Source organism: Caenorhabditis briggsae (genome assembly GCF_000004555.2).
Source record: "Caenorhabditis briggsae complete genome, chrIV, whole genome shotgun sequence".
NCBI classification, from domain to species: domain Eukaryota; kingdom Metazoa; phylum Nematoda; class Chromadorea; order Rhabditida; family Rhabditidae; genus Caenorhabditis; species Caenorhabditis briggsae.
In genome coordinates, this window is record NC_013487.2 from 6019155 (window position 1) to 6043606 (window position 24452).

At 36.9% G+C, this 24452-nt stretch overlaps 3 protein-coding genes across 3 annotated transcripts in view; 2 read left to right on the plus strand and 1 right to left on the minus strand.

Annotated features, from left to right (window-relative positions):
• CBG19921 overlaps nucleotides 1-6743 on the plus strand; it is a gene marked incomplete at both ends in the record, with an annotated part of 13251 nt that extends 6508 nt beyond the window's left edge. The window contains 6 exons of the mRNA XM_045235317.1: nucleotides 450-1087; nucleotides 1122-1223; nucleotides 2339-3425; nucleotides 4455-4898; nucleotides 5720-6068; nucleotides 6521-6743. Of these exons, the coding sequence (XP_045096919.1) occupies nucleotides 450-1087; nucleotides 1122-1223; nucleotides 2339-3425; nucleotides 4455-4898; nucleotides 5720-6068; nucleotides 6521-6743 (2843 nt within the window). The remainder of the gene's footprint in view (nucleotides 1-449; nucleotides 1088-1121; nucleotides 1224-2338; nucleotides 3426-4454; nucleotides 4899-5719; nucleotides 6069-6520) is intronic.
• A 3569-nt stretch (nucleotides 6744-10312) lies between these two features.
• CBG19920 lies at nucleotides 10313-18496 on the plus strand (the record flags this gene model as incomplete). Its single annotated transcript, XM_045235318.1, has 6 exons — nucleotides 10313-10370; nucleotides 10699-11179; nucleotides 13131-13345; nucleotides 13734-13936; nucleotides 15003-15140; nucleotides 18344-18496. 6 exons carry the CDS (start codon nucleotides 10313-10315, stop codon nucleotides 18494-18496), a joined length of 1248 nt encoding a protein of 415 aa, XP_045096918.1.
• Nucleotides 18497-20235: 1739 nt separating this feature from the next.
• Nucleotides 20236-20475, minus strand: CBG19919 (the record flags this gene model as incomplete). The annotated part of the gene is made up of 1 exon (XM_002633824.1): nucleotides 20236-20475. One exon carries the CDS (start codon nucleotides 20473-20475, stop codon nucleotides 20236-20238), a length of 240 nt encoding a protein of 79 aa, XP_002633870.1.
• Nucleotides 20476-24452: the final 3977 nt, after the last annotated feature.

Sequence of the window (24452 nt, forward strand, 5' to 3'; positions counted from 1 at the left end):
ACATAAGGGTCCCCCCGTATGTGTTTTTTGAAATTTTCAAAACTTGTGGAATGACAGGCCGGGCCGGGCCTCCGAAATTCGGGAAAAAGGCCCGTTACAAGTATGGAAATTTTGGAATATTTTAATTTCGAAAATGTCCGAAAATTCCGATTTTAAGGATTCTAGTATTCCGGAATGTAACGATTTGGAAATTTTCTGAAAATTCCAGTTTTGAAAAATTGGAATTTTTAACATTCGAATTTTATAATAAAAATTCCATATTTCCATTTCAAAAACGTCGAACATTGATGAAAGTTGTCAAAAATGTGATTCCGCTCGAGACCCACAAGAAAATTCTACGCGTGCGCCTTTAAAATACTGTAGTCCACAAATTTCCAATTCCGCAGAAAAAAATCGTAAAAATTCCGTTCCGAACAACCCCGATCCCAGATAAAACGAAAAATTTTCAGGAAAAATGTCCTCCGACGAAGAAGAAGAGTTTGAGATCGGTGCAATTTTGCATCGAATGGAGTTTGACAAGCTGATCGACAAAGCGCTAGCATCCGAAGCGAAATTCAGTCCAGACTCGGTGGATCAAGGCAAATTCAAACACTCGAAATACGCGTATCTCGTGCATTGGAAGGGCTACACCGTCCAAGACCGAACATGGGAACCCGAGTCGAACCTCAAAAAGACTGGTCCATTGGCCGTGTACAAGGCTGAACACAATATGCCAGAAGGACATCAAAAGTTCGAGAAGACGTACGGAAGTGCTGTATGGAGGAATCTGGGATTGGCAGCGGATAAAGTGAAGGGTTATCGATATCTGTTGAGTCCACAGGAGAAGCGGGAGCAGAGGGAGCGAAGAGAGAGGCTGGAAAGGATGAACAAGCTGAGACAGAAGGAAGAGAGAAGGAGAAGAGAGGCTGCTAGGGAGAAAATGGTGACTCCAGATGATCCGGAACGGTTGTTCAAGAAGAAAAAGAAGAAGAAAAGGGAGTCGGATGGAGAAGGACCATCACGATCTTCAGAATACAGAATTCCCAAGAGAAAACGCTCGGTGACTCCAGAACCATCGCCTAGCATCTGCGTTCAGACGGTAAAATTGGCTTTTTGTTTTTTCCAAGTTTTGAATTTTTCAGACCTCTACCGCCGACAGCAGATCACCACCGTCCAGGAACCACGGAGCATCGTCTTCGATGAGTTCTAGCAGCAACGACAGTTTGAAATCCGGGGACAAGGAGGTTATTTCTAGCACTAAATTTTAAAATGTTTTATTATGGACGGAGCTTAATATCAGAACTTTTATGTGGAATATTTGCTCAAAAGTGGGCGGAGCTAAAATCCACTAGAACTGATTTTCACACAATACTCTTTTTTTGTTCTTAAAAGTGGGCGGAGCCTAACTTCTCTGTTTTTATTCAGAAAATCTGTTCAAAAGTGGGCGGAGCTTCACTCAAAATTTCGCTTTTTCGACTTTTTTCAAAGTGGGCGGGGCCAAAACTCGATGACCCGATTTTGACTATTTTTGTCTCTAAAAATTGACAAATCTCGAAAAATCGCTCCTCGTTCATTTCTGGGAACTTTAAGAATGTTCTCGAATCTTTTTTTTTGAATTCCCGCCAAAAACTGAAAACTCAGACAATAGCTATTTTTCGAGAAAAAAATTTTGAATTTTTCTTTGATTTTTCGCAAAATTTATAGACATTTTTAGGGTTTTCAGCTATTTTTGATAATTCTTCTTCGATTTTTCCGAATTTTTGCCTGAAATTTGACAGCATGGTGTTCGCGAAGATTACTGTAGATTACTGTAGGAAACGAATTTTCTTGTAGTCTGTAGTTTTCAGAATCACGTCAAAAACTGATTGTGTTTGCAAGAAAACTCTAAAAAAGAAATTCGATGGCTACAGTAATCTTCGCGAACACTATCCTGTCAAATTTCAGACAAAAAACCAGAAGAATCAAAAAAGAATTATCAAAAACAGCAGAAAAACCAAAAAAGGTCTGAAAATTTTGCGAAAAATCGAGGAAAAATCTTTTTTTTTTCTCAAAATATTATGCTTGTCTGAGAAAAAAAAGGTTGAGACGCAGAGAAAAAGTGTCTGCGTCTCCTCCTTATGTGTGCTATTTAGGCTCTCCGCTTCGATATCGCTACCGTATTTAGACTGCAAAAAATACTCTCTAACCTTTTTTTTTCTCAGACAAGCATAATACCCCGAAATTCCAATTTTTCAGAACTACGAAATTTACGGAATTCAAAGATTTTCAAATACAAAATATTCCGAAAATCCGAAGTTGTAGAATTCTGAAATTTTTAAAATTGGAATTTACTTTAATTACGAAATTCCGAAAATTTCAGAAAACAAGACAAGCTCGTCCAGGAATCCAACCACTGGATTTGAAATCTCCACGAATTAAAAAGAAGAAACAAGAAGCTCCAGTGCCGAGAACTCCAGGATATGACGACGTCTCACCACAGCCTGTTAGAAATTTCGAACTTCCAAAGTCAGAACCTCCTCGAAGATCCATTTCCACTGATAGCTGTATGAAGATCAAAATCAAGAGGAATTCCGACGGAGGGTATGAAGCAATTCCCCCTCAACCGATCCCAGTTCCGAGTGCCCAATCAAGCCAGAATAGTACCATTTCGTCATGTACCACATCAGAAGAAGAGGAGGAAATTGAAGAAAATAGCCAAGAAAAGCTAGAAAAACACATTGAAACCGCTCAGAAATACATGAAGAAGCTCAAAATCGAGATGAAAGAAGAGTTCCCGGTACAAATCGAAGCTTCTAGACGGTCCCGATCTTTCTCCACGGCACTAGACCAACGGAAACATCGGCGATGTCAATCTGCAGAATGTCTCAACGACTTCTTTAATCAGCGATGTGATTTGGAACTGTTCGGAAAGAATTTCGAAAAGTGTTCTTTAGTGAAAAAAGGTTTTCCGGCAGCGGTAATCAGAAAATATCCGAAAGAAGAGAAGAAAATGATAGTGAAGAACAAGATTCGAACACAATCGGACTTCAAGAAAATAGCAGAAGAGAATCAAGAGGCGATCAACAAGATCCAGCACCCGTTCAAAAAGCGATTAGAGACTCTGCTACCAGAACTAGTCAACGCTTACTCTTACGACGACAACTCCAGATTCAAGGAGCTATTCGAAGCCAATATTCCAAAGAAAGGAGTCTTCGATCCGCATCGATACGCATTGATTGTCTTTATCATATCTTACTGTAAACATCGACAATGGAATGCTGATCCGAAGGGATTGGCTCTGGTAGAGGCGGATGAGTCGAGAACATGGGGGAAGGTTCGGAAGCAGACGTCGCTGTGTTGTGAGGACCATCGGAAGTGTACTTGGATGAAGTTGTTTATGGAGTTAGTGCCGAGTAGGCTGAGGTTCATCGAATCGTCGAAGAGGAATTACAATGGATTGGATGGAGGTTAGTTTTCGGATCGTCGAAATGTTCTGATTTTGAAAACTCCGAATTTCGAAAAATTTCCGCTTTGAAAAATTGCGGAACATTCAAAATCGGAAGTTTTCCCCGAAATTCCTAAAATCTTAAAATCGGGTTTCGGTATTTCGGAGTATTCCGAATTTTTCGATTTTGAAAATTTTGAAAATTCGGAACATTCATATTTGAAAAGTATCTGAATTGCGGAATAATCAGATTATTAAAATTTCGGAATTTTCCGATTTTCAGAATTTCAAAATTTTGGGATTTTCGAGTTTTAAAATTCAGATTTTAAAATTTTTTGGAATTCGGAATGTTGCAATTTTGAAATTTTCAGAATTTTGGACGATTCCAGTTAAAATTTTTTTTTAATTTTGAAAATCTTTGGAACTCCGAATCCTTAGAAATCGGACAGTTCTGAAATTTTCCGATATTGTAACTTCGGGATATTTTGGTTTTTGAAATTTCGGAAAATTAAATTCGGAAATTTCGATTTTCAAACTTTCAAAATTCTGTATTTTCGGAATGTTTTGGCATATTCTGATTTTAAAAATTTGAAATTTTCGAGATTTTGAAATTTCAGGAATTCGGGAATATGATTTGGAAATTTTCGTAAAGTTTTCAATTTGAAAAATTTAGAATTTCGGAATATTTCGATTTTGAATGTTTATGTGTTCCGAATCCCGTTCCAAAACATCAAAATTCGATTAAAGGTGGGGAGACATGAAAAAAAAATGTTCTCGAAATTCCGTTCAAAGATGCCCCTCGAGGAGTTGAACTTGTGAAGGCGAGGAGTAAGGGTGCGGCGCCGCTACCGACTGAGCCACGCGTGAAAAAAGAAAGCGGACGCCCGATTGCATACATAAAGGCGAGGACGACAGCTGTACGCAGAGTGACATTAAGCGTTGTACACCGTGACGGTAGAATGCATACTCTAGCTACAAAAAAACTACGAAAAATCTCCTGTCCCCCCACCTTTAATGTTTTTTTTAAAGCTCCAGACGATTTTTTTTCCAGACGACGGACCATTCCGCGATGACGTCTATTTCCATTGCATGAAGCTCGGTGCCGAATGCCAAAAACGTATTTTCTTCGAAGGCGCCAAACCGATAGGTCTACAAGAGGATGCAGTGGACGATTACAGCCTCGACGGAATGCACCTTCTGTCGGTGCAATATGGAAATCTTCAACGAATCCCATCTTATATGGCTTTGGGCGGTGCTGATATCAACGCTATTGCCACGTATATGCCTACGAAACAGGTGTTCCGGCTGCAGGATTATCTCAAGGAATGGATTGAGAAGAATGTCACTGATAGTGCTGTCAGACCAGAACACAAGATTTATTATGAGAATCTCATCGATATGGTTCGACTCACAGCGAGCTCGTTGGAGATTTTTGTGAAAGCAAAAGTCAATGAGATGATTGCAACTAGATTGAACATGGAATTTAAAATTCATAGTGAGTTTTTATTTTGGAACTTGCAGGAAAATTATATCAAAGTCATGGAAAAGAAGCCTGGAAAGAATTATATCAAATGAGAAACTTCGAAAGTGTACTGATTAGCCAGACTTTTCGTCTGTTGATCCCTTTCGCCGCGTAGAGGCTCAGTACGTGAAAGAGAATCAGGTTTTTACCGGAAAAAAACATGACAAAAAACAACTGGCATCAGCATATAGGTACCATAATACTGGCATCAGGACATGGGGGACTATATCACTGGCATCAGAGAATCTTGCGAAACCACTGGCATCAGCATATGGGGGTACCATAATACTGGCATCAGGGTATGGGGGGTACCATATCACTGGCATCCGGGAATCTTGCGACACCCTGGGCAAAGAGGAGGTTGGGGGGGGGGATATGATCGCATGGGAAACTATCAAGAGAACTTCAATTTCCAAAATCGGGGACTGGTTGAAACTCATGAAAAACGGACTAGATTTGATTTAAAAGTGGACTATAAATCTGGAGAAATAGACCAAAATTAATAAAAAATGACTTAAATTTCATTACAAATGATCCGAATATCGTGAAAAGTTTTCAGAAAATCATTTAAAAAAAAGCTAAAATCATCGCAAATCGGCAATTTTTGAATATTTTAAATTCAAAAATCGTTGAAAATTCATCTGAAATTTCTGAAAATAAAGTTTCCAGACCGTCAAAATTCAGAAAAAAATGGATCGAAAATCATGAAAATCAAATTGAATTTTATGAAAAATAGGTCTAAAATTCAATGACCCAAAGTCCCCTTTTTACTTTTGAAGTTAATCAATTTCCAGTGGACCTTACCTATCCTCACATCATCCGTTGCTCTCCTATCAACAACGTCGACAACGGTGGCGATGGATCGCATCAAGTCATATCATCTCTGTTCTCCCCATTCGGAATCGGACTTCGCGCTGGTCTTCCTCAGAATGAAGCAGAAGGAGGGTTCAATGAGCGAGAGATCAAGAAGTTGCGAGTGGCTCTCGGAAAATTCCAGACTCTTGTTGCTCGTGACGAAGGTCGTCTGATTATTGCCCTTTACCGTTTGGATGTTCACTTCAAGGCTAATGTCCAGGAGAAGTTCGCAGTGCCAATGTTCAAACATAATCCCAGTGATGATGGATTTGTTGTTGAGGGAGTGAAGTGAGTTTTTTTTTACTTCAGGAAATATATGTTATGCTGTGGAAGAGAAAACGCAGGTGACAGTACCCGAAGGTCCCACAACGACAACTACCGTAACCTAAACTATTCTTATTTCTCGAATTTTTTATCTCGATTTTCTCGTCGAGTTTTCTAAACCATTTTTTGTCCCGAAAGCGCACGAAACTTGAGAAAAGAATCGAAAATTCAAAAAAACAATTTTCCCTTCAAAATGTTGGCGGAGCTTGAAAATCTTGGCCTTTTCCAAGCTCATCCAAAATTAGTCAATTTTGACTAGTTCTGTATCAATGTCGCGATCTATTGATCTCTGACATCACATAAAGTAGCCCAGTTTTTAGTCTCTACAATCAATTGTATTGATTTTTTGTTACAATTTAATAAATCTTACGGTCCTTTGTAACCGTGGGTGGAGCCTAATTTTTTGATTTTTGCAGTCTTGTTCGCCAAGGAGAAGATCTTCACGCCAACGAAGCTGACATCCGTCTCATCAACCATCTGCCATTGACCTCTCCCGGAGCCCTGTATTATTGTATCGAGAATCGAGATATCGAACGGACCCTGATTGTTCCTGGCAATGCTCACATTGAAATCATTGGAACATTTGATAAACCAATAAGCTTTGTTGCACAAGTTTTCCTCATTAAAAAGAATTTCTAGATTTTTTTTCAATATTATTTATTTGACCCCCATTATTGATTTGTTCGTTTTTTCCCTTTGATACCTCTTTCCATGACACGTGTTACATTACCCCCCGTTTACCGTTTTATAATTGTAATACCTGAATTTGTTCCGTTTTTTTTTTCTGGTAATTATTAATTAATGAATATCGGATCTTCATAAGTATTTTAGTTTTTAAAAAAATTGCTTGTTCTGGGCATTTTGTTTCATCGGTGTTTACGGGCCCTGTGTTATATTCGACGAGAAAGCAAAAATTTTAAAAAAATTCTAATTTTTCATGTTGCCATTCAATTTTGCTTTTTCTAAAATCCAATTTTCTCCTTCTTTCTTTTTTTAAATAGGCTCCGCCCACTTTTTTTGCAATTCTGCGGCACTGTTCAAAATATATATTTTGTTTTTTTGAAATTTTCAAACGCAAAACTGCCGAAAAATGTGGGCGGGGCCAAGATGTTCAAAACGCTCAGATGGAACTGAAAAATTAGGGCTCTACAGTACAGACTTCGAATATCACATTTTCAACGGGCCTAGAAAATCCGAAAGTTGAGTTTCTAGGCCACCAAAGTTAGGACTCAATTTGGTTCGAAAATTTTGTCATTTTCCGAAAACTGTTTGCCAAAAAATAGTGAAAACTTTTTCGTTCTGTGCATTTTGCCGTGTTAGTGTTTACGGTCACTGCATCATATCAGACGAACAAACCAAAAAATTCAAATGACCTAAAAACTTTCAAAAAAAAGGAAAATCTAGAAAAAGAAATCCCTGTCCTCTATAAATTTTTCATCATTAAATTTTCTTCTTCCTCCTTCTCTCCCTATATATTCTCTCCTCCTCCATCTGCATCCGTACGACGTCTTCTAAATACTACTCAACGTCTTCTTCTTCTCCTTCGTCACCAAAGATTCTCACGTGTTTTCTATATTTTTTCTTATTTCATCTCTTTTAACACAGGCATCCGTATACACACACACATACACCGAAAGCTGTCAAAACATTGTCTAGTTTTTTACTCTCTTCCCGGTGGCGCCATTCCATTCGTCCTGTGTTGCAAATTCGTCTTGTTGTCTGCGTCTATTACTTTCTTAGTACTATTTCTCTGAAAAAAGAACACAACAAAAAAGTCTCGGGGAGAAAATGTATGCGTAAGAGTATGGCGTATGAATTCAGAAGCACTGGCGAACACGCGTGTTCCTCCTCAGCTTCTTCTTCTTCTCCAACTTGTCCTCCTCTTTCTTTTTCATTTTCCTTCTTCTTCTTCTTTCCCCGGGCGACCGATCAATTCGTCCTTTCTCTCACTCCGCACTCACTCATCCACTCTTTCATTTCTCTTTTTCCCTCAAATTTTCCAACACAGACAATGGAAAAGAGACCCGTGATCGCGAAATGTATATACAATTACCCGATTTCTGGAGACACAGACAGTCTGAGGGCTTCTATGGCTTTTGTTTGAAATTTTGAAATTTTCATTATTAATTTTTATTTTAATTTACTAAATACAAATTTCAATAAATTTTGAGTTTTCTTTGAATTTTAAAATTTCCTTATTTACACCTCATTAGTTTTGAATTGATAAGCAGCGAAAAATATTGTATCCACCCAAAAACATGTTTTTCAAGAAAATTAGGTCTCGTGTTGTTTATAAATAAATATTTACAAATCAAGTTCACATGGTTTCTGAAGCTTTAAGCGGCGCATTTTTGTTTTTTCTCGCGAAAATGTGAATTTCTAATGAGAGAGTGTACTTTTCCTTTGCATAAACTGCATAGAACACGAAAATTTTGATATTTGTAGCTATAAATTTATTTCTGACTGGAATTTTACAAACGTTGTATTTTGGACGCTCCAAAATATTTTTATTTTCAACACACTTTTCTGTAAATAGCTCCAAATTGGACAATTAAAAATTTTTCTAAATCTCTTCTATTATTGTTTCTGTAAATAACTAGTTTTTTAATATTTTAATAAAATTCAAAAAACTGATTTCGATGTTTTTTTCGAAATTCTGTTATTTTTTCGGAAATTTTCCGTATTTTAGATGAACTTTTGCTTGCGAATATTTCAAAATCTTCAATGTTTGGCTCGATTTTACGGTCTGGAAAGGTCCCACATCGGAAACTACCGTAACCTAAAAATATAGTTTTTCCCGGATTTATTTTTCTCGATTTCATTTTCAGTCAATTTTTGACCATTAACTTTTTTTTAAATTGAAGTTTGTATATTTTCTAACTTTTTCGGGGAAAAACAGAAAATTCGACGAAAATCAGTAAAAAACGAGAAAATAAACAGAGAAATTCCAAATATTTTTAGGTTACGGTAGTTGTCGTTGCGGGGCCTTCGGGTACTGTCACCGGCGTTTTCTCTTCCACAGCTTCGATTTTTTTGTACCGGAATAATACAATTGTTTTTTTCTAAAATTTTCAATTATCGTTTCAGCAAAAAGCAGTTCTTAATTTTTTTTAGAATCAAATTCACAAACATTGATTTCGATATTTTTGAATTGTTTCCAAATTCCGATTTTCAAACTCGACTAATTCTATTCTGTGACTCGTGAAACTCCGAATTCTCTTATTAATATTTCATTAGCGCAGTGATCCCATATGACTTCCTCTTGAGATTCGAGTCCTTTAGCACTTTTCAGCTCCTCATTTTTCCATTTTTCCAGAAGCTTCCAAGTATCAAGTGTCATTGTATCTTTTTTTCACAAAAAAGGAGTCAGTGATCACATCATTATTCGATTTTCGCTTTACTTGTTATCGTTTTCTTAAGAAAAAGGCACGTAGAGAGCTTGAGAAATCACCATGACAACAAATCCGAAAGAAAATCTCATGAAATCTTTTGTGAGAGCCTATCATTCATTCTATTGCTCTAGACCGGAAACCTTTTTCCTCAAATTTTTTTTTCAAAAAATTTTTTTCTGAAGGTAAAGTGTATAGAGGATTTTTGGGGGAGAATGTCGGAACGCGCGGTAGAGAGAAGTATGGAAACAAATAGGCGAGACATAATTGGTTCGTGAAGAGACGCAGAGAAACAGCTGGAAAATTCGCTAGGGTTTGTATAATAGTCATGGCAGGCAAAGACATGCATTTTAGGTGTAATATTTTTAACTCTCAATTAGAAGCGGCATTTTTGGCTTTCACTTTTCGACATGTCACATCATCTTTTTTGTATACACTATGCCCTTTTTATAAACATTTTTTTGCTGTTCTGGTACAAAAAAAATCGAAGGTCCCACAAGAAAACTATCGTAACCTAAGAATATTGTGATTTTTCGAATTTCTTTTTCTCGATTTTCGCTGCTTTTTGTCGTTATTTTTTCAGTTATTTTCAACAAAAAGGTCGTAAAAAATCGACTGAAAAAGCACGAAAATCGGTTAGAAACACCGGAAAATGAATATATTTATAGGTTACGGTAGTTGTCGCTGTGGGACATGCCTTTCGTTTTATCAATAAAATCATGAGACCCATTCTCTTACAAATTTATGTCTCGTCTTTTTTATAAAACTGATTTTTTCTCGAAGTTCTAAAATCCAGAATTCCAAATTTCCAGACACAAAATGGACGATGAAGACATGAGCTGCACGTCCGGCGATGATTACGGTGGATATGGGGATGGTTAGTTTTTAAATTTTTCGAAAATTTGAAAAAAAAACAAGAAAATCGGAGCTCTGGAAGAGAAATACCGGTGGCCGTAGCCTAAGGTCCCACAGCGACAACTACAGTAACCTAAAAATATTTTCATTTTCCGGATTTATTATCTCGATTTTCATGGGTTTTTAGCCATCCAACTTTATTTTGGGAAATAATAACAGAAAAATCGGCAAAATCAGTAAAAACGAGAAAATCCGGAAAATAAAATGTTTTTGGTTACTGTAGCGTTCGCTGTGAGACCGCAGCTCTGATTTTTTGAACCAGAAAAATATTCAAAATCTCAATTTTCCAGAAGACTACTACAACGAAGCCGACGTAGACGCCGCCGATGACGTGGAAGTCACACCGACGCATTCAGAAGAAGCAGAGTACGAGTGTCTCACTGTTAGTCAGGTAAACCGCTTAATCCTCATTAATCATGAGCAATCCCCAAAAAAATCGGATTTCCAGGTCGAACGGGTATTCCTTGACGGAATGAATCAGCTGACTGCACGAATTCCGGTAAACGATAAATGCGCTAGAACACTTTTAGAAGCAAATCAATGGGACGTCGAGAGAGTTGTGAAGTTGTATCGGCAGGATCGAACGGATCTCTTTAGAAGAAGTCATATCGATGCACGACCCGAACCGAAACGGAAACTATCGGCGACTTCGGGAGTGAAAGCAAAGGGTTACTGTACTGTGTGTGCAATGGAAGGACATGCAGAATTGCCACATTTGGCATGTGGACACTGTTTTTGTGAGCATTGTTGGAAGAGTCATGTCGAATCCAGGTGAGATTTTGGTTGCTGAAATTATTGACAAAAATGAGAGTTTTCCAAAAATAAAGCAAATTTTCAAATTCCAAAAAAGTAGGTCAAAATACTGCGATTTTTCGAATATCTTCAAAATTTACTGATAAACCACAAAATATTATTCCGGTACAAAAAAATCAGAGCTGTAGACAAAAAACGCCCGTGGCCGAAGGTCCCACAAAGACAACTACAGTAATCTAAAAATATTTGAAATGTATCTCTTTATTTTCTCGTTTTTTACTGATTTTCGTCGAATTTTCTGTTTTTCCCGGAAAAAGTTTGGGAAATATATAAAAATCAATTTAAAAAAATGTTTATAGTCAACAATTGACTCAGAAATGCACGGAAATCGAGAAAAATACATCCGGGAAAAACTATATTTTTAGGTTACGGTAGTTTCCGATGTGGGACCTTTCCAGACCGTAAAATCGAGCCAAACATTAAAGATTTTGAAAAATTCGCAAGCAAAAGTTCATCTAAAATACGAGAAATTTCCGAAAAAATAAAAGAATTTCGAAAAAAAACATCGAAATCATGAGACTGCAGTTTTTCGAATTTTATTAAAATATTAAAAAAATTTGTTTTTATAGAAACAATAATAGAAGAGATTTTGAAAAAATTTTCAATATTCCAATTTGGAGCTATTTACAGAAAATTGTGTTAAAAGAGGCCAGACACCAAAAAAAAAAAGTTTTCCTGATATTTTGCATAGAGAACCTCCATGAGGGGTTGAACTCATGACAGACAGCTCAGGGGTACAGTGCCGCTACCGGCTGAGCTACGGGGGCGCGAAGGCGCCTGACGACCGATGGTCTACATAAGCGCGGCGCGATTTCGTCCCCCGAACTGTCCCCCCGAAATTTTTGCTATCTCGCCTTCTTTAAATATAAAATTATTTTTCTGGATTTATTTTTTCGATTTTCGTGCCTTTTTAGTCAATTTTCTCTTTTTTCTGAAAGTTCGAAAATCCGAAGATCCGGAAAATCCGAGATTCCGAAAATCTGAAAATCCGAAAATCCGAACTTTTGAAAATCCGAATTTCCAAGATTCTGAAATTCGGAAAATCTGAGGATCCGAAACCTTGAATTTCTGAAATTCCGAAGTTCCATAAATCTGAATTTCTGAAATCTAAAATTCTTAAAATCCGAAAATCCTAATTTCTGAAAATCCGAAAGCCCGAACTTCCGAAAATCTGAATTTCCTAAATTCTAAACACCCGAAAATCAGAAATCCTGATATTCTGGAAATCCGAAACTCCGAAATTCTGAAATTCTGAAAATCCGATATTCCGAACATCTGGAATAGAGAAATTCTGGAAATTTGAAAATACGAAATTCCAAAAAACTGATATTCTGAAAATCTGAATTTCTGAACATCCAAAAATTTGATTCTAAATTTTCTTGTAATTTATGAATCTTATTTTAACTTTCAGACTCTCCGAAGGCGTCGCGTCCCGTATCGAATGTATGGAATCGAATTGTGAAGTTTACGCTCCTCAAGAATTCGTCCTCGTCATCATCAAATCCTCACCAGCGCTAAAACAGAAATACGATCGATTTTTGCTGAGAGATATGGTAAATTCCCATCCACACCTGAAATTTTGTGTTGGAAATGACTGTCAAGTGATAACAGATCAACGGAGGCGAAGCCAAAACGAGTCACTTGTCTCGCATGTCACACGTCTTCTTGGTGAGTTTACACTTGAAACCTGTAATAGAAGGGCCTTCTTTGACCAATTAATCTCGGTTTTTGTTAGAGATATCAAGAAGTTGTCAACTGATAAATTGACGATTTTCAAATTGTTTATCATAATATCAGAAGCATTTTATCATTTGATAAATTTGTAATAATTTGCATAGGAGCCAAGAAAAATCAGCTCAAATTTGAGGGATTACGGTAGCTCGCCAATCAGAATTTTTCCCAATTTCAGCGTTCGATGCGGTGCTGACTACCACGCTCCCACATCCTGCGACACCATTAGACAATGGATGACAAAGTGTGCGGATGATAGTGAAACTGCGAATTACATCAGTGCACACACCAAAGACTGTCCCCAGTGTCATAGTTGTATTGAGAAGGCCGGAGGTTGTAATCATATTCAATGTACCAGGTGTCGACATCATTTCTGTTGGATGTGTTTTGGTGGTGAGTTTTTTTTTAAATCTGAAAATGGACTTCGATTTTTTGGAACTCTGGAAAAACATCTCTTGAAAAATTGTACTCTAAAAACTCCATTGTTTCTTGAAGTTTCGATTTCCCAGACCGAGATTTTTTCACCCAAAAAGCAATTGTTTTCTTGGAAAAATATCTTCCAAACTGTAAAACCTGTAATAGATACCCGCACTGCCCATTTTGAGCTAATTTTTCTTGACTATCAGAAATGTGTCAACTGATAAAATTTTTGTGATATTATGATAAACAATTTTTCAGTTGACAACTTTTTGATATCTTTAACAGGAACCGAAATAAATTTGCTCAAAGTTAAAAGTTGGAAGGCCCTTCTATTAAAGGTTTCACAACACATTTTCTGCAGACTGGAAAAGTCACGGAAGCGAATACTACGAGTGCAGTCGATACAAAGAGAATCCATCGGTTGCTGCCGAGGCGAATCATGTGAAAGCTCGGCGAGCTCTCGAGAAATATCTCCATTATTTCGAACGATTTGAGAATCACTCGAAATCGCTGAAGATGGAAGAGGAGTTGAGGGATAAGATTCGAAAGAAGATTGATGATAAGGTGAGGGATTGACCATATTTTCTGAAAAAAAGTTTTCTGTTTCATAGAGCTGATAGAGTTGGTATAATTCTAGCAGGTATACATCAGGTGATACCAAAAATTTTTATGACTTCAAAATGTGTAAAAAATGTAGACTTTATCTAGGTTTTTTTTTCAAAAATTTTCCACATTTTTTTGTCTGCAATTTGACGTGATTGGGTTTGCTAAAAAAACAATACAAGAAAATAAGTTTCTACAGTAACCTACAGTAATCTTTTGTCAAGAACATCATCCTGTCGAATTTCAGACAAAACAATTCTGAAAAATCGAAAAAGAAGCTTTGAAAATAGCTGAAAACCCTAAAAAGGTCTAAAAATTTTGCACGAAATCGTAGAAAAAATAATATTTTGCTTTCGAAAAAGCGCTAATTTTTCGAATTTTTTGGTTTTGGCGGAATTCAAAAAATATTCCAGAACCTTATAGCCTACTTGCAAAATCAGGGCCCGCCCGGCGGGCCCTGGTTCTTCATATTTGAAAATTTTTTCAAATTTTTTTTTGTAAAAGAACTATTTTTTATGGACGCTGTTATCTTGAAAAATTGTTTTCTTGTCAGAAAAATTGTCCATTTTTTTCTGTTGACCCCAAAAAAATTCTGAAAAGACAGAAAAAAAAAATTTCCGAAAATCCGGGCCCAGGCCCTGAAAATTCTGAAAAAAGCCCGGCCCGGCCCGTTGCTAGTATGCCTTTTAGAATTTCTAGAAATGGACGAGAACTGAGATTTTTCGCTTTTTGACTCTTCGAGGTTTTGTCACTTTTTAACAATATTTTTCTTTGTTTCTTCATGAATCTACACATTTTTCTACACATTTTGATGTAAATGAAATTTTCGGTTTCTCCAACTAACTGTTATCAATTTTAATCAAAAAAGTATCTTGCCCAAACTGATTTGAAAAATTGTTTCTACTGTTTCTGGAATTCCATAACTTCAAAGAAATTCTGAGATGAGTATCGTGAAGAATGGTTTTAGTTCGTCAATAAATCTTACTGATTTTGCTTTGAAAATTTGCACAAAATTTGTTTCTTCCAGGTAAACGAGCACAACGGAACATGGATCGATTGGCAGTATCTCCACAAATCAGTGTCATTGCTCACAAAATGTCGTTACACGCTACAGTACACCTACCCGTTCGCTTATTATCTGACCGGTAGTCCTCGCAAGAATTTGGTGAGCCTTTTTGAACAAATTTACCGTAAAGCTTCTAATAAAGGAGCCTCCTAATTTTTTAACTTCGAGCTCAATTACCTAGATTCAAGTGAAAGATATAATAAAGTTGTCAACTGTAAAAATGTTTGGGATATTATGTCAAACAGTTTATCAGTTGACAACTTCTCAAAGTCTTTAACAGGATCCGATATAAACTGGCTCAACGTTTTAAGTACAGACTCTTCTATTACATGTAGGTTTACTGTAGCTTAAGGGCTCAGTTAGAATGAGCAAATCTAAAACAAATATAACGACAGAAATATCCCATATAAGATTCCATAGCCTGTCTCCATGTCTTCTGAATTGATAGAACGTCTTCATTGAACCCCTTGACAGCTATTCGTAAACGTTTCCGGTATTTATTCAGAAGTAGTCCTTGAAGAACCCCTTTTCATAAACGACTATGGTAGAGTCTATTTGTACATGTTTCCGTCGATTGTGTTTGGAATAAGACCAGGAAGATACAAATTTATTTTGGAATTAATGTAGAAATCATTTGTAGCTTTTTCTTCTAAATAATTTACCACTGAAAAACAAAAAAAACGTCATCATCACATTTATGTCTGTAGTTCGATTCAAAATCCCTTTTGATTTTCCTAGAAATACGAAACTTCGTTTCCTTTAGAAAATGCATATTTCATCGCACAGTGTGGTGCCACACTGTGGGTGGTCTCTCTGGAAAAGGCAAGTTTCGGAAAACGAGAAACATATATGAATACTGATTATTTGATTGATGATTCGTGAAATTCTGGTATCATGGAGAGATGAATTATTATTGAAAACGACGGAAGGAAAAGAGATGTATGAGAATTGCAAAGAGAAATTTCTGAGGCTACCGTAAAACCTGTAATAGAAGGGCCCCACACTGTCTCTATTCCTGTGCAAGATATCGAAATGTTTACGTAGTTATGTTTACGTTCCACATTTCCCTGAAAGTTTCCTAAAAATCAGGCAACTTTGACCTAGTTTTTAGAGCTCAAGTCAATAATTTTCTGCTGAAAATCAAAAATCGATTATTGATATACAGTACCCGCCAATTTTGGATATCTTAAAAATATAGCTAATTTTGTTGGATGAGAATGAAAATTTTGAGAATATACTAAACAAAAATGATAGAGCTTCAATTCTGTAGTTCAGAACTTTTTTGTAAGAAATCATTCACATGAGATATCGTATTTCCTTCAATAGAATCCACTCAGATCGTCAACTTTGAGATCAATTATCTCGATTCCTGTGAAAGATATCAAGATTTTGTCAACTGATAAATTATTGGTGATATTATGATAAGCATTTTATCAGTTAACAAAATTTTGATATTTTTCACAGGAATCGAGATAATTGAGCTCGAATTTGATGGTGGTCTTCTATTAGAGGAAATATAGTGATAAACGTCAGCCGGTACTGTAGCCCCTTCATTTCCAACAAACCAATTTGTTTGATCAATCCGCCCCCCTAACTTTTTGAAAATAACAAATTTATAAATCTAGTCGATCTCCCTCATTATCCTCTTCATCACACACACACAAAACTACCAAATCCCCTCCTTCTTCATCTCCTCTTCATACAATTTTCAAATGATTTGAAGGCGATAATCCGGCTCTGTTTCCATATTCTCCTCTCCTCTATTATTATTAACTCCCTCCCTCAAAACGACCACGAAAACCAGGCCGAAAATCCAAAATCGGCTGAATAGAGACGGATTTCAGAAAGAGGAGAGGAGGGGATTAGTGGGAGAGAGACGCTTTTGCTAGGAGATACTTCTTCTTTCCTGTCCTCGTCCGATTAATGGACTTCTACTACTTTATACGTGGGAGAGGAAGAAAGTAGTAGAAGAAGAAGGAGTGGAAATTCCAATTTGTTGAAATGACTCTAGGAAATAGAAGAGCAGGTCGATGCTCAGCAGGATTTGAAGAAGAAAGTGCACAAAAGTTTGGGGAATTTGGGGACTCTCCGAGCTGAGCAACAGACAAAAAATCAAAAATTAAAAGGATTACTGTAGTGAAAATTCTTTGAAAACTACAAAGATTACTGTAACGAAGAAATAGGTAGGATCACTGTAGCCCCCTTTCTCAGTCCCTCAACTACAGTACCCCCAGCCTCTTACCTGGCCACGAAACTTTAACTTTCACCCCTTCCTCCTTCTCCGATCATAAGATCCTGTGATTCATATGCTAATTAGAAATTGTTTTTCTATAACGAAATGTACTTTGCTTTCAAAAGTTGGGCAACTGTAGGAATCAAAGATCAGTTTTCGGATACTACGTCTTGAAGTTGTTCCTTTGATCTCAGTCGCCGATAAGATCCTAGACAAGCTATGTTGTTGTTAGGTTACTGTCTCGAAATGTTTTGACAAGACAGCGTGACACCTGCAGCTGTTGCTAATTGGAAGTGTGTCTGTCTCGAAAGGACAATGGTCCTTTGATCTTGATCAGAGAAGAATTTTGAGAATTCGAGAAGATAGGAAAGATGTCTAGAGAAATACTGAAAGATTCTTGATGATTCTGGAGAATTCTAGAGTATTCTGAAGATTTTCGGAAATTCTGAGACATTCTAGAGAGTTCTGAAGGCTTCTAGAAAGTTCTAGAAGAGTTGTTAACATTCTGGAAAATTTTCGAGGTTTCTGAAGGGTTCTGAAGGGTTTTGGAGATGTCTGAAAGATTCTCAAAGCTTCTAGAGGATTCTCAGGGCTTCTGGAGAATTTTGGATGATTCTAAATGCTTCTAAAAGATTACGTAAGATTTTGAAAGTTTCTAGAAGATTTTGAAGGATTCTAGAGGGTTCCAAAGGATTCTAGAGGTGTCTACCGGTTTCCGGAAGATTTTAAAGGGTTCTAGAAGTTTCGAGAAGATTCTGGGTAAATCTGGAAGCTTATAGATGATTCTGAAGGTGTCTAGACGATTCTGAACGGTTCTAAAGCATTCTAGAGTGTTCTTTAGGTACTTAGGGGTATCTGGATTCTGGATGATTCTATAAGATTCTAGAAGTGTCTAGAAGAGTCTGAAAAATTCTGGAGACTTCTGCAAGATTTGGAAGATTCTTCTGGAGGATTGAGGTCTCTAGAGGATTCTCAGGGATTCTGGAGGATTCCAGAGGGTTCTAGAGAGAAAATAATTATAAAAGAATCTGAAATTCCAAAAAAAAAATCTCAAAATTTTCTTTTGCAGTTCGAATACCAACAAGCCCAACTGGAAAAGGAGGTCGAGGAGCTGGCGTGGGCCGTCGAACGAGCCGATGGAACCGCCCGAGGAGCCCTCGAAGCCCATATGCACCGTGCCGAACACAAACGACAGACGCTTCTTCACGATTTCTTCTTCTAGAATTTTCTCCATTTTACCTCATTTTTATTGATATGGGTTGTTTTTTTTTCTAGAATTTTTCCTATAAAAAATACATCGAAATCTATCAAATCGATACATGTCTACTTCTTGAACGTCTTCACACCCCATCCTTTCGCTTTTCTGTGATTCTCTGTATAATATGGATTTTTGGGATTCCTTATGAGATCTCTCCCCTCCCACTGTTTATATTTGTCCCCCGGATTGTCCCCTTTATTTTTTAGGATTTTTTTGTATTTTTTCAAAAAGACATACTCACACCACCTAGTGCCTTGACATATTTTTCTACTTCCTCATTTCCCTCATTTTTCTTCTGTTATCATTATCACTCTTTCACTCGACTACTACTATAACTTTTCTGGTCCCAAATGAATTTTGATTCCTAATTATTTCCATTCGACTCTCGCACTAATCCTCTTCCACCAACACCTTCTTCTTCAATAGGTGGAATGATTAGAGGAGAGAAAAATAAGACGAAGAAGAAGAAGTGAAAGATTTCTAATCCTTTGGATGGATAGAGTCTCTCCCTCATATAATCTCTAGTAGATGTGTGATAAGAAACTCCGCCCATTTCTTTTGGCTCTTTTGAGCAGCAATACGGCTCAGCTCTGCGAAGAGCTCATTCATTTCGCATATTCTGACGACTTCTGAATATTCTGGAAAGTCTTCTGGAGAAGGAGGTGAGTCTCAGGCTTTAAACTAAGGGAACTACACAAATTTTTATGGGCCTTCAAAAATTAGATACCGTAAAACCTCTAATAGAACGACACCCGAATCGTCCACTTTGAGCCTATATATCTCATTTACTGTGAAAGATATCAAAAAGTGGCTAACTAGTAACATGTTGCTGATATCCTGATAAACATTTTACTAGTTAACCACATTTTGATATCTTTCAAAAGAAATGAGATATATAGGCTCAAAGTGGACGATCCGGGTGTCGTTCTATTAGAGGTTTTACGGTATTCAAAATAATTTGGGATAACAGTTTTGAGAAATAAATTTTTGCGAACAATAAGTTACGGTATTACGGTAATAGCCGTTCTGTTTTTGGTTACTGTATCCCCGTACAGGGGCGGCAAACGTATGGTAACACATTCAAAGTGATGTAACTTTCGCAAAAGGACCCGTATCAACATGAAAAGTGGACAATAGTTTACTTAATACTTTCTAAATCTGAAATTATAAAAATTGTTTGACGCGGTTGCCTTTGTTCCTCACAACATCGATGAGTCTCTTCGGGAACGCATCTACCGTGGCACGGGGGTATTTTGGAGATAAATTGACCCAGTCTGAGGCCAAACTTGATTTCAATGTCTACAAATTTGGTTCTGGGCGTGCTTGGACCCTCGACTGAAACATTCCATATGCGGAATAGTCCAACAGATTCATGTCTGGCGACGAGGGTGAGCACTCGCAAGTCATTCTGAATATTGAAAAATTTGCCGTGCATCATGGCTGAATGATGTTTGTCTTGTGAGCGCGAGCAGAATCCCGTTGAATAGTCCACACATGGTTTTCAAAATAGGATTTGGTCCACGGAAGAACATAACCCTTGAAAATTTCTTCATATTAGTACTTTTTGTTGATTTTCACCCCAAAATCTACAAAAATTAGAATTTGGAGGTTGTTGCACCAAAAACCATGACGTTCTGATGATATGAAACTTTTTTGGTCATGATACTATGCTTATTAGATAGCTCAGATCTCGGGGAAGAAACTCAATAGTTTTTGGATGAGAATTCGACTTCCACCGTCAAGAGTTTCTCGTCGACAAACATCATCGTCATGTGTTCATTTTGACGCGTGCCAGCAAATGTCGATTTGCACTTCTGGACGCGTTCCAGATTGTTGTTTCCCGACAGAATTCCAGTCTTTTGAACACGATATGGGGTCAATCCGAGCTCACTTTTAGCGATTCTACTGAGTGGATGACTGCTCATTCGGAGCTCCAGGCTCATTTTTTCTTTCTTCGGTGCGGATTTCGATTTTGCATTTCTTCAGAATGATCAAAGTTTGAGATCTTATGTTTTTTAGACAGTTCTTGACCGTATTTAACTAATAAAACTATTCCATGGTTATTCACAGGGTTGTTCGTTAGATTCCAAGAGCTTTTCCGATGCTACCTATGCCCACCCCTCTCTTGGCCACCTCTACGAGGGTACCTAGGTGTATAGAACTTGTCACCATTTCTTTAAAAGTCAACCAAAAGAATTGAAAATTTTGTAATAAGGTAATTAAGACATGCTGAAAATATTGAATATGAATTCAGGACACTAAAAGTACGCCTGCGCCCACCAGCTTGCGCGAAACTTGTGTTACCATACTTTTGCCGCACGCTGTATATGGACGAAGAAATGAACATTTTGTAAAATTCTGGGTTATACAAATGTGATGAAACAGAAAGTTTTGATTGTTATTTTTTTGATTGGTGAACCAAATGATATTATTTCTCTGTTAGTATAATCCATCCTTGCAAAATTACCTATTCAATTAATTAATCATTAACTGTGATAAGAAGCTCCGCCTGTTTTTGGTTCTGCTGAGCTCATTTCGCATATTCTGACGACTTGAATGTTTCAAAAGCGTTTTATAATTGTATATCATTGCTATCGTTTCTATATGAAATTAGAAGTTATGGGTAAAAAACTCCGATGGCCGTGTGGTCCCACAACGACTACTACTGTAACGTAAAAATATTTCAATTACTGGATTCATTTTTCGGGTTTTTCTGGTTTTCCTACATTTTCTCCAAGCGAATCGAAAAAGAACGAGTTTTTAGAATCTTTAGAAAACATCCAAAAATCTAGGCTTCAGTTTACGATAGCTTTCGTTCGGAGTTCCTGTTTCAAAATCTTAACTTTATACCGTTTTTCAAACAAATTGTGGTAGTTCCCACGAATCCTTATTTCTCTAGTCTCTGGTTTCAAACCATTCAATTCATCATGAACTCATCATCATCTTCTCTTCCTCTTCTCATTTCCGAATTCAAATGTATTTGTGTTCATTTTCAACCGACCCCTCTTCTCTCCTTCTCTATGTAATTGTCTGTGCCTGCGTTCTCTTAATCCCTAATACTCTCTATCTTCAAAACGACCTCGACAGTATTTCAAATGCACACAGAACAATGGAAAATCATCGTCTCCTCTTCTTCTTCTCCTCCTCTTCAATTCGAACCGACAATTTTCGAAATCGGAGGGAAATTGAGGGATAGAGAGAGGGAGAGACATAGACAGTCTCTCAGAGAAAAAAGAAAAGTGGGCGGGGCTTGCTTTCTCTCTTCGCGCCTCCTCTTCTCTCCACCCCCTTCGATTCCCTCTCATATACAGTCATTCCCTGTGCACTGCTTCCCCAACCACGTATCTTCTACTTCTGTCCTCCTCCACGTATTCTGAATATTCTCTGAAATATACATAAAGGAATCCCACCCTGTTCGCAATGGCACTGCATGAATTCACGGATGCAAAGCGACAGACCGCGGATCATGCGGTACCATAGCTGACGGTGGTGAGATCAGATTATTTGAATCTAGGTAATGTTAGAAGATGCAAATGCGCTCCAATGCGAACCCAGAGGTTTGAGCTATATTTTGCGTTAACGTACGTTAGCTTGAGTCGTTATTAGCTTCAGTATTCATTTTTTAGGCTAAATACCTATTTCAGGCAAAACATGAAACTGTGAAAACATATTTAACCGAAATTAAAAAAATCCCGGTTCTAGATAATTGATGAATAAATGATGAAATATTGGTAATTTTACTATGTACTGATGTTAGGAAACCATATCCCTTAAAATCACATTTTGAGACGCTGGTCATGATTGTCTTACGGAAAGGAACCTCAAAACAACGCGCTTTATCGCACACAGTTGGCGCCACGTACTTCAATGACCCAAAAAAGTTTATTTTTCGAAAAATACACTGCGTAATGGAGAGATACAGAGAGTAAGAGATAAAACCGCGACGCGGAACCGTTACGCGTTCAAATTTGGCACGTTTCCAATTTTCAAATCAAGGTTCCTTTCCGCGAGGCCGTGTTGCTCTGGGAAAAATGTCTGCAACCAATATAACATTTCCCGTTTCTCGTTGGTCCCAAATTTCGGAATGATTAGAAATTTCGATAATTCAGTAGATATCTAATTATTTGATCGAGAAATGTCCAGCTGATCTTGATCCAAGAGAATCTGATACCCGGGGGTGGGCGGAACGGAACTCTGAATTCCAATAAATTCCAAATGGGACTTTGAATGGGACTTTTAAAAAATTCCAATTGGAAAAAATTCGGAAAGAAGTTTTCGAATTTTAAAGTTAGCAGCCGTTGTTCGAGTATCGGTTATTGTTAAAATGTTGTTAAATTATAGTTTTTGTGAATTCGCCTACTTTAAGTTTGATGGTTTCCAAAATCAACAGTGTGAGCAATGATAAATCTGAAAAATTTAACGTATTCTGAATTTTCCAATTTTTTAATGTTTCGGCTATTCGCAAATTCCGATTTTGAGAAATTTTTCCTAAAGTAATTTCATCAGAAAAGGATCGAAAGAAATGGAAAACGTTCCGGTATGTTTGAAAAAAACATTGAAAATTGCAAAACTGTCGTTCAATTAACTTTTTTGTTGAAACAGAAAAATAAGAATAAAATTACAGTTTCAAACTTTAAAACAACATGGCCATGTACGGTTTAAGCAAATATTGATAATTCGAGAAAAGAACTGATTTCGGTGAAAAGTTTAGTAACGCTTTTGAAATGTTTTTGATAGTTGTTTTCATCGGGAATTTGAAAATATTCAGGAATTTGTAATTCTTTTTTCAAACATTTTTCGAACGATATGAGTCTTAGATAACGAATTAGCAGATTAAAAAAATTTTCAGGAACCTTAACGATGTCCAACCAATATGGGCACAAAGCTGTTCACAAGAGAAAACTGACAAACAGAAAAATTTCTGTTTCAGTTTTTTGATAAATAAATGATCATGAAATCGGGAGTAATTTTCTCTCGAATCCCTTTTACTCCCTAAAATCAAATATTGAGAATGCCACAGTCTTCATTTTCTTGTTTCAAGAAAATAGGAAAAGCTGCAAAGTTTTTAGTGGCTTTCTTGAAGTTCTTTCTGTTGCCATCCTCAAAATGCCATCCTTTCTGGAGGGAATGCATGATTTGTACAGTAAACCCAAATTCAAAATAGTCTCTCCCAGAGCTCATTTGATTATTCGAACTCTACCTATCCAAGTACATATATTCTAATGAGCCGTAGCCTTTTCCACAGACAAAGAAACACTGCCCTTTTCAAAAACAGAATGACTCAATTCACTTCTTTTTTGCATAACCTTTTTATTCTTTTGTGATTCAAATGTCTTTTCTCTTTCTCATGTCCATCGATTCCGAACCATTAGACATGCACTTTTCTAATACGGTTTCTCTGCGTCTCTTTCAAAAACGTATCAAAAGTGATTGGCTCGATTTCAGAATCTAATTAGAAAAAGAGAGAAGAGAGTCGAAATGGGAAAATTGTTATGGACTAGTGAATGTGTTCAAGGGGTTACTGTAGAATTTGAATTCAAATTTTCGGCAAAAATGAAGTGTGGAAAAGCGGTTTCAATCCTAACACATGTTGTCTTTAAAGGTAAATTGGGGGCTGGTTACGTTCGGCGTCTACTATAATATTGTAAGATTATTCGAGAAACTGTTTAGATGAAAACTTCTCGTAGTCAGCTTCAACTTTGAACCTGCGATTTTATGATGGGTTTTATTATTTAAATAAATTTTTTTGTGTTTCTAAAGGTGTGTATATCTTTCGATCAAAAAATTCGATAACTTCTTGACATAGATCTTGGCTAAAATTAAAGTTTCTAATTTTTCGGAAATTGACAAAAACAATCCCTGGAAGTTGTTCAAATTTTCTCTGATTTGAAAACTTGATATCACAGCTATTCCTATTTTG